General features: G+C 44.5%; 1 protein-coding gene across 3 annotated transcripts in view; it reads right to left on the reverse strand.

The window, feature by feature from the left end:
• wdr1 (WD repeat domain 1) overlaps positions 1 to 10,110 on the reverse strand; it is a 37,164-nt gene that overhangs the window by 20,947 nt on the left and 6,107 nt on the right. For all 3 annotated transcript variants that reach the window (XR_008633090.1, XR_008633089.1, XM_020940669.2), the window contains exons 3-7: positions 9,375 to 9,465; positions 8,438 to 8,585; positions 6,236 to 6,416; positions 4,241 to 4,318; positions 2,616 to 2,696 (exon numbers count right to left, since the gene is read on the reverse strand). Coding sequence is in view for 1 of the 3 variants with exons in the window: in XM_020940669.2 (XP_020796328.1) it covers positions 2,616 to 2,696; positions 4,241 to 4,318; positions 6,236 to 6,416; positions 8,438 to 8,585; positions 9,375 to 9,465 (579 nt within the window). In the remaining 2 variants the exon portion in view is untranslated. The remainder of the gene's footprint in view (positions 1 to 2,615; positions 2,697 to 4,240; positions 4,319 to 6,235; positions 6,417 to 8,437; positions 8,586 to 9,374; positions 9,466 to 10,110) is intronic.

The raw sequence follows: 10,110 nt of genomic DNA on the forward strand, positions 1-10,110 counted from the left end.
TCTTTGAGGAAACCAACAAATGTTTTGGTGTAACTCCTGAACTGTACATACCGTATTCTCCGCACTATAGTCGCACTGGATTATGCGGCGCTCTGTCATTAAATGATCTATTCTCGAACTTTTTTCACAAATAAACCGTGTGGGACTTTAAATGAAACCCAACAGTGTGATGGGTGAGTGGTTTTGTTAGTTTGTTCGTTCACTGTGACTCTGGGCTTTGTTCAGTTGTGGCGTGTAGGGAGGGTGTGTCTGTCGCTGGATTGTCGGCGTGTTCGCAGTGACTCAGTTGTTCAGTCGTGTCTAGAAGTGGCACGTTGGACTCGTCGCTTTTTCGGTTCGTTCCTCCGTTCCGTTCCTCGTCGGCGTGGAGCGATGAGTGTGTCTGTGGGTGTGTTTCGCTGTGCGGTCGCTGTCTGCTCCGTGTGTGTCCTGTGTGTGTTTGTGTGTTTGTAGTTTACTGAAGTCGTGCTGGGACACCTGAGTGGATTCGTGTATGGGGCGCTCTGGATTGTGGCGCACAGTTGTTTTTTGATGAGGTTGGAGGCTCAAGAGCGAGACCTATAGCCCGGAAAATACGGTAAATGAAGCTTGTGATGCTAAATGTTACGGGGCAAATCTGGGGTGAATTTGGAGCCAGGCTCTGTATTATAAACAGGATTTGTTTGACGGACAAAACAGAGAAATTGGATCCTGTGTCGCGGAATAATATGAATAATATGTCAAGACCAAAATGTCGAGGCCACAGCAGCAGGTGCAGAGAGAAGAGCCACAAAACTCCAATGTGAGTCACTGACTAAAACCACTTTTAAGAGATTTACAGTAACAGAGATTTAATAATCTACTTTATTTATCCTTTTATTTGTTTTTGGTTCAATAATGGTTTATTCAAGTGCATTTTTGTGAACAAGTCCTCGCTGTGAGACACATGAGGCTGTTCCTATGTGAACAAGTCTATTTTATTTAGGCCTGTTGTTTTTGTTTGTCTTAAGGTTCGTTCACACCAAAGCGTCAAAGTGTCCAGTTTCTATGTAAAGTCTGTGGACGCGCGACTAGAGCGTCCTGCGTTTTTGCGGCGCGTCTTCGGCATCAGCGCGGCACGAATCTGGCGTCAACGAGGTGCGTCTTGAGCATTTTGGCGTCGACGCTCTAGACGCGGGTCCAAGGCGTTAGAAGTTGAAAATGCTGAACTTTCTAATGACGCAGCGACGTTATTATCAGGAAGAAAAACCCGAGAACCAGAGCGAGAACCACAAACATGAACGGAGCATAAATATATACACCACAATAACAGAGGACCGGACCAGGACCGGACCAGGACCGGACCAGGACCGGACCAGGACCGGACCAGGACCGGACCAGGACCGGACCGGGACCGGACCGGGACTAGACCGGGACTAAACCAGGACTAAACCAGGACCGGACCAGGACTAAAACCAGGACTAGGACTCCAGGACTAAACCAGGACTAAACCAGGACCGGACCGGGACTAAACCAGGACCAGACCGGGACTAAACCAGGACCAGACCGGACTAAACCAGGACTAAACCAGGACTGGACCAGGACTAAACCAGGACCAGACCGGGACTAAACCAGGACCAGACCGGGACTAAACCAGGACTAGACCGGGACTAAACCAGGACTAGACCGGGACTAAACCGGGACTAAACCAGGACTAAACCAGGACTAAACCAGGACTAGACCTTGAATAGACTGAGACTAAACAGTGATTAGACCGGGACTAGACCGGGACTAGACCGGGACTAGACCGGGACTAGACCGGGACTAGACCGGGACTAGACCGGGACTGATCCAGTGTCATTAGTGAAGTATACATATATATCCGCTCCAGTCCTCGACCCGATCTCCTCCGCTGATGTTTTATGTGATAAAAACACTAAAGTCTCAGTCTGGTCTGACATTGTTTCGGCAAAAGTCCAGGACCGGGCTCTTGTTTCCAGGGCAACGGACGCTTGTCAAGTATTTTTGTCCCGTTCGTCCACGGCGTCAAAGACAAGAGCGTCTGGGGCGACTGAACTCAAATGCAAAGGCTCCAAATAAAGACGATGAGGCATTTTTTGACGCTTTGGTGTGAACGACCCTTAACAGTTCCTGTGTTAAATGTTCTTCAGAAAGTAAAGTTTATTGATCTTTGAGAGGGTCTGTTTGCATTTTTATTCTCAAAATGGTCTCAAAAATGTCAATATTATCGTTTATCGCAATAAATTCTTGGTCAATTAATCGTCCAGTAAAATCTGTTATGGTTACAGGCCTAGACCCCAACCAGAAAAGTTACATAGTGCAGCTTTAGGTTGATAAAAATAGCCAGGTCTCACGCATCACGGCCAAAACGTCCCTGGTTCGACTCCCGGCAGTGCGGGTTCTATCTGTGTGTGGAGTTTGCATGTTCTCCCTGTCAACTGTGTAAAGAAGTGGACACGGCTCTTAAAAAGGCTTTAACCAACTCCGGCTGGGTTAAAAGTGAGTATTTTATCTGCAGTTCACTGATCAAATGGATTTACGGACAAAACAGTGAAATAAAAACCCCGGAGGATGGTGTAAAAGCGAACATCTGAAGCGATCAACATCAGACATTTTAATCTCCCGTTTGTCTTTACCGCGTAGATTCCACCGTTGTGCGCCTTGTCTCCCCCCAGAGAGCGAACCAGCTCCCCCTTCTGACCGTCGTACAGGAAGATCTGAAACACAAGAACGGTCGGGTCAGAGCCTCAGACGGAACAGTGCCTCCGGTTAACGTCACACGCCCATGAGGACGCAGACGACAACAGCTGCAAAACATCAAAACACAACGAGCAGTACGTCCCATTCAGACACGACAGCCGCACTTTAGAACAAGAAGAAGTGAAAGAAGAAGAAGAACAAGGAGAAAGAAGAACAAGAGGAAGAACAAGAAACAAGACAAAGAAGAAGAACAAGAAGACAAAGAACGACAACAAGAGGAAGACAAAGAAGAACAACAACAACGAGAAGAGAAAGAACAACAACAAGAGGAAGACAAAGAACGACAACAAGAGGAAGTCAAAGAAGAAGAACAAGGAGAAAGAAGAACAAGAGGAAGAAGAAACAAGAAGACAAAGAAGAAGAAGAACAACAAGAAGAGAAAGAACAAGAGAAAGACAAAGAACGACAACAAGAAGTCAAAAGAAGAACAACAAGAAGAGAAAGAACAACAAGAGGAAGACCAAGAACAAGAATGACAATGAGAAGAACCACAAGAACAAGAGGAAGAAGAAGAAGAAGAACAACAACAACAACAAGAGGAAGAACATGAAACAAGAGGAAGACAAAGAAGAACAACAAGAAGAGAGAAGAAGAAGAACAACAACAACAAGAGGAAGAACAACAAGAAAAAAAGAACAACAAGAGGAAGACAAAGAAGAAGAACAAGGAGAAAGAACAACCACACGAACAAGAGAAAGAACAACAACAAGAGGAAGTAGAACAACAAGAAACAAGAGGAATACAAGAGAATGACACTGAACGACAACAAGAGGAAGTCAAAGAAGAACAAGAAGAGAGAAGAACCACAAGAACAAGAGGAAGAACAACAATAGGAAGGACAAGAAGAGAAAGAACAACAACAACAAGAGGAAGAACAAGAAACAAGAGGAAGACAAAGAAGGACAAGAAGAAGAACAACCACAAGAAAAGACAAACAAGAGGAAGAAGACAACAAAAGGAGAAGAAAGAAGAAGAAGAACAAAGAACAAGAGGAAGAACAACAAGAGGAAGACAAAGAACAGGGTATCAGGGGGTTTGATTACCCCAAATTTAAGACTTTAAGACCTTTTTTAAGACCACTTCAATGAAAATTAAGACCAACATCACACCCATTATGTGGCGAAAAACACCAGATCTAATTCTAATAACAATGACCAACCAACTCTCGGTATTATGTCTAGAATCTAAGAGTCACTGTGGATTAAACCGACACTTCTCCACGATCCATCCAAAGACTTCCTCCACTCTACTGATTGCTCCAAATTAGACGTTCATTCACGCTACGCTGTTGTTGTTTTTTTTCTTTTCTCCCTCCATTTAATGTCATGCTGCAGCCAGATTTTGAAAAAAAAATAAGGCTTGGGCAACATAATAAGAGGAAGAAGGAGAACAACAGGAAGAACAAGAACAAACAGAACACCACCACAGGAAAAGTGTGACAGATTTTTAATATTATATAATTATACGACAGAGTTGCATTGAATTATAAAAGTGCACCGACCTGTCCGTCAGCTCCAGCCGTGGCGAAGTGGGAACCATCAGGAGAGAAACGCACACAGTTCACAAACTGAGAGTGTTCCTGAAAAAAAACAAAAAACAAAACGAAAAGAAACAGGAAAATATCTGTTAAAAACCGTCCGAGTGAAGTTTGATTATTACTGAAGGAAATATTACAGAGGTGGGAGCGAGTCACTGCTCTGAACGTCTCAAGTCTCTCACCTCAGGTCCCGAGGTCAAGTCCCGAGTCCCGAGTCAAATACAGTCAAGTCCCGAGTCCCGAGTCAAAACAGTACAGTCAAGTCCCCGAGTCAAAGTCAAATACAGTCAAGTCAAATCCCGAGTCAAAGTCAAGTCCCGAGTCAAATACAGTCAAGTCCCGAGTCAAGTCAAGTCCGAGTCAAAGTACAGTCAAAGTCCCGAGTCAAGTCAGTCAAATACAGTCAAGTCCCGAGTCAAAGTCAAGTCCCGAGTCAAATCAGAGTCAAAATACAGTCAAGTCCCGAGTCAAATACAGTCAAGTCCCGAGTCAAGTCCCGAGTCAAATACAGTCAAGTCCCGAGTCAAGTCCCGAGTCAAGTCCGAGTCAAGTCCCGAGTCAAGTCCCGAGTCAAGTCCAGTCAGTCAAGTCCAGAGTCAAGTCCAGAGTCAAGTAATAGTAGCAGTAATATCAGCAGTAGTAGTAAAAATTGTAACAGCAGTAACAGTAGTAGTAGTAGTAGTAGTAGCAGTAGTAGCAGCTGTAGTAGTACTAGTACTAGTAGTAGTAGTAGTAGCAGCAGTAGTAGTATTAGTAGTAGTAAAAAGTATTATTATTAGTAGTAGTAGTACATAGTTTTGTGGATGCAAAACAACTTTCTCCAGCTAAACTCTGACAAGACTGAAGTCATAGTGTTTGGTCCACAGAAACAAAGGGACAGTGTCAGCAGTCACCTCCAGTCTCTCGCTCTAAAACCTTCAAATCAGGCAAGAAATCTAGGGGTAATAATGGACTCAGACTTGAACTTTAACAGCCACATCAAGTCAATAACATCTGCAGCCTTTTACCATCTAAAAAACATAGCAAAAATCAAAGGTTTACTGTCTAAATCAGACTTGGAGAAACTTATCCATGCGTTTGTCTCCAGTAGGTTAGACACTGTAATGTTCTGCTCACTGGTCTCTCCAAACGAGCTGTGAGACGCTGCAGAACATCCAGAACATCCAGAACATCCAGAACATCCACAACATCCAGAACATCCACAACATCCACAACATCCACAACATCCACAACATCCACAACATCCACAACATCCACATCCACATCCACAACATCCACAACATCCACAACATCCACAACATCCACAACATCCACAACATCGCAGCTCGGGTCCTGACTCGAACTAGGAAGTACGAGCACATAAGTCCTGGTCTCAGGTCTCTGCTCTGGCTCCTGTGGCTCAGAGACTTTAAAGCAGCTCTGTTTGTACAAGTGTCTCCATGGCCGAGCACCAAAGTCCATCTGTGACATGTTAGTGTCATATGAACATCTCACACTCTGAGGAGCTCAGGGACCAACTCCTGCTGGTGCCCAGAGTCACGACTAAACAAGGGGAGTCAGAGTTTCAGGTTCATGCAGCTAAAACCTGGAACAGTCTGAACATGTGAGACAGACTCTTCTGTGACGCTGTTTAAATCCAGACTCAAAACATTTCTGTTTAACTGTGCAAATAACTGAAAGGTTTTCATTCCGCACTCTTCTCTCCAATTTATGTCTCTCTTTTTAATTTTAATCTTCACGATTATTTATGTTTTGATTTGTTTTTATTATGATTTTAATGTATTTCTTATTCTGTAAAGCACTTTGAATTACTTTGTGTATGAATTGTGCTATACAAATAAACTTGCCTTGCTTTGCCTTGCCTAGTAGTAGTAGTATTAGTAGTAGTAGTAGTACTAGTAGTAGTAGTAGTTAGTAGTAGTAGTATTAGTAGTAGTATTAGTAGTATTAGTGCGTTACCTTGAGCGTGAACTTGAACTTGAAGGGTGGTCCCTCGAAGAACTCGGCGGTGGTGTCGTCACTTCCTGTGGCGATTCTGTACGGACGCTTCTGTCTGATGTCGACGCTGTTGATGAGCTTCGAGTGACCCGTGAGTTCCCCCACAGACGAACCCGAGTCCCACAGGAAAACCGAGGCGAACCTGACCACAACCACAACGACCGGGGTCAGAACCACAACGACCGGGGTCTGGACCACAACAACCGGGGTCTGGACCACAACAACCGGGGTCTGGACCACAAGAACCGGGGTCTGGACCACAACCGGGGTCTGGACCACAAGAACCGGGGTCTGGACCACAACGAACCGGGGTCTGGACCACAAGAACCGACCACAAGAACGGGTCTGGACCACAAGAACCGAGGTCTGGACCAGGCTCTGAACTAGGACACTGTTTAGGAGCTGTCCCTCTCTTTTATTCCTCCTCCTCTTCTTCCTCTTCTTCCTCTTCTCCTCCTCCTCCCATCTTCTTCTCCTCCTCCCCTCTCCCTCCTTCTCTTCTCTCTCTCTCCTCCTCTCTTCCCTCTTCTCTCCTTCTCTCTCTCGTTCATACTCTCTCTCTCTCTTCCTCCTCTCGTTCATACTCTCTTCTCTTCTCCTCCTCTCGTTCATACTCTCTTCTCTCTTCTCTCTCTCTCTGTTCATACTCTCTTCTCTCTTCTCTCTATACTCTCTTCTCTCGTTCATACTCTCTTCTCTCTCCTCCTCTCGTTCTACTCTCTCTCTCTCTTTCTCTCTTCTCGTTCATACTCTCTTCTCTCTTTCCTCCTCTCGTTCATACTCTCTTCTCTCTTTCCTCCTTCTCGTTCATACTCTCTTCTTCTCCTCTCTCGTTCTCTCTCTCTCTTCCTCCTCTCGTTCATACTCTCTTCTCTTTCCTCCTCTCGTTCATACTCTCTTCTCTTTCCTCCTCTCGTTCATACTCTTTCTCTCTTCCTCCTCCTCTCGTTCATACTCTCTTCTCTCTTCCTCCTCTCGTTCATACTCTCTTTCTCTCTTTCTCTCTCGTTCATACTCTCTTCTCTCTTTCCTCTCTCGTTCATACTCTCTCTCTTTCCTCCTCTCGTCATACTCTCTTCTCTCTCTTTCTCTCTTCTCTCTCTCTTTTCCTCCTCGTTCATACTCTCTTCTCTCTTCCTCCTCTCGTTCTCTCTCTTCTCTCTTCCTCTTCTCTCGTTCATACTCTCTTTCTCTTTCCTCCTCTCGTTCAATCTCTCTCTCTTCCTCCTCTCGTTCATACTCTCTTCTCTCTTTCCTCCTCTCGTTCATACTCTCTTCTCTCTTCCTCCTCTCGTTCATACTCTCTTCTCTCTTCCTCCTCTCGTTCATACTCTCTTCTCTCTTTCCTCCTCTCGTTCATACTCTCTTCTCTCTCTCTCTCCTCCTCTCGTTCATACTCTCTTCTCTCTTCTCCTCTCGTTCATACTCTCTCTCTCCTCCTCTCGTTCATACTCTCTTCTCTCTTCCTCCTCTCGTTCATACTCTCTTCTCTTTCCTCCTCTCGTTCATACTCTCTTCTCTCTTTCCTCCTCTCGTTCATACTCTCTCTCTCTCTCTTCCTCCTCTCGTTCATACTCTCTTCTCTCTTCCTCCTCTCGTTCATACTCTCTTCTCTCTCTCCTCCTCTCGTTCATACTCTCTTCTCTCTTTCCTCCTCTCGTTCATACTCTCTTCTCTTTCTCTCTCGTTCCTCTCTCTCGTTCATACTCTCTTCTCTCTTCCTCCTCTCGTTCATACTCTCTTCTCTCTTCCTCCTCTCGTTCATACTCTCTTCTCTCTTCCTCCTCTCGTTCATACTCTCTTCTCTCTTTCCTCCTCTCGTTCATACTCTCTTCTCTCTTCCTCCTCTCGTTCATACTCTCTTCTCTCTTTCCTCCTCTCGTTCATACTCTCTTCTCTCTTCCTCCTCTCGTTCATACTCTCTTCTCTCTTCCTCCTCTCGTTCATACTCTCTTCTCTCTTCCTCCTCTCGTTCATACTCTCTTCTCTCTTCCTCCTCTCGTTCATACTCTCTTCTCTCTTCCTCCTCTCGTTCATACTCTCTTCTCTCTTCCTCCTCTCGTTCATACTCTCTTCTCTCTTCCTCCTCTCGTTCATACTCTCTTCTCTCTTCCTCCTCTCGTTCATACTCTCTTCTCTCTTCCTCCTCTCGTTCATACTCACTTCTCCCTCCCGTCTCCCACCACGGCGATGCGTTTACTGTCCTCGGTCCAGGCGATGTCCAGGACTTTCCCGGAGATGGGCTGGTACTCGTACTTGAGCAGATGTTCCTTCTGAGTCGTGTCCCAGATCCTCACTTTTCCTGAAGCGTCTGAAACGGGAAAAAACACTTTTATTAAAACTAAAAAAAAATAAATAAAATAAAATAAAAAGGATCACAAAACTGTCACAAACATGAGTTTAATTTTCTTAAAAGAAATTCAATGGAATCATGATTACAGCTCCTCAACAGGAACTAAACCAGGACTAAACCAGGACTAAACCAGGTCTAAACCAGGACTAAACCAGGACTAAACCAGGACTAAACCAGGTCTAAACCAGGTCTAAACCAGGTCTAAACCAGGACTAAACCAGGTCTAAACCAGGTCTAAACCAGGTCTAAACCAGGTCTAAACCAGGTCTAAACTAAACCAGGTCTAAACCAGGTCTAAACCAGGACTAAACCAGGACTAAACCAGGTCTAAACCAGGTCTAAACCAGGTCTAAACCAGGACTAAACCAAGTTTAAACCAGGTCTAAACCAGGACAGAATCAGGTCTAAAACCCGGACTAAACCCGGACTAAACCCGGACTAAACCAGGACTAAACCAGGTCTAAACCAGGTCTAAACCAGGACTAAACCAGGTCTAAACCAGGTCTAAACCAGATACTAACAAGAACAAGACCAGGGCTAAACCAGAAAACAGAACGGGAATAAACCAAAAAGGGAACCAGGACTAAAACCAAAAAAACGGAACCAGGGCCAAACCAGAAACGAGGACCAAACCGAGGACCAAACCAGGGACTAAACCAGGGACTAAACCAGGGACTAAACCAGGGACTAAACCTTGACCTTTTGTAGACGGGACGGTGGGACACGTCGGTGTAAAAGTTTGGTTACCTCCTGATGCGATGTAGAAGCCGCTGGGCGCGTACTTGGCCACGTGGACGGGGTGAGCGTGCTCCGTGTACACGTCTGCGATCACCGGGTTCTGAAAAACAAACACAGACACAAGTGATCAGTCTGAGCAGCTCCATTTCAGTCTCTGAATCACCGATCTTGAAAACTACCACTGCATGACATCACAGGGTGGAGCAGAGCGTTTGGAGCTTTGGACATATTTTGGTGCATTTCACGATAAAATGTGCCAAAAATGATGCGATGGGGCGACATGGCCACAAACATTAAACATAGAATTGTTTTTGCACACTGGACAATTACAATTTTTTTGGATTTTTTACAAGATTTTGGTCGTTTTAACTCTCTTCCAATGTTTTTTTTATTTTTTTAAGTTTAGTTTACTTGGACTTCACATTGCAGATAGGGCTGTGTAAATATATTGTAATATCGATATATCGTATTGTTTAATGTGATAGATATCGTGGGCTGCTGTATCGATATATCGCCAAGAGGATTTATTGGTTTATTTTACTAAACTATTTTGTTACAGAGCCACAGTTTTGTTTTTGTTCAGAGGAAGGAAACTCGTTTATGCGACACATTTGACATTTTCACTGTTTTGACGATTAAAATGTTTGTGTTTCATATGAACTTTGCACAAAAAGTGATTTAACAAAAACTTTTAGTGTCACGGACGAGATTTAGCCTTTATTTTATTGAACTGTATCAAACTGAT

The sequence above is a fragment of the Boleophthalmus pectinirostris genome, unplaced genomic scaffold (assembly GCF_026225935.1).
Source record: "Boleophthalmus pectinirostris isolate CB_2022bp ecotype Guang Dong unplaced genomic scaffold, ASM2622593v1 HiC_scaffold_3, whole genome shotgun sequence".
In the NCBI taxonomy this organism is placed as follows: Eukaryota; Metazoa; Chordata; class Actinopteri; order Gobiiformes; family Gobiidae; genus Boleophthalmus; species Boleophthalmus pectinirostris.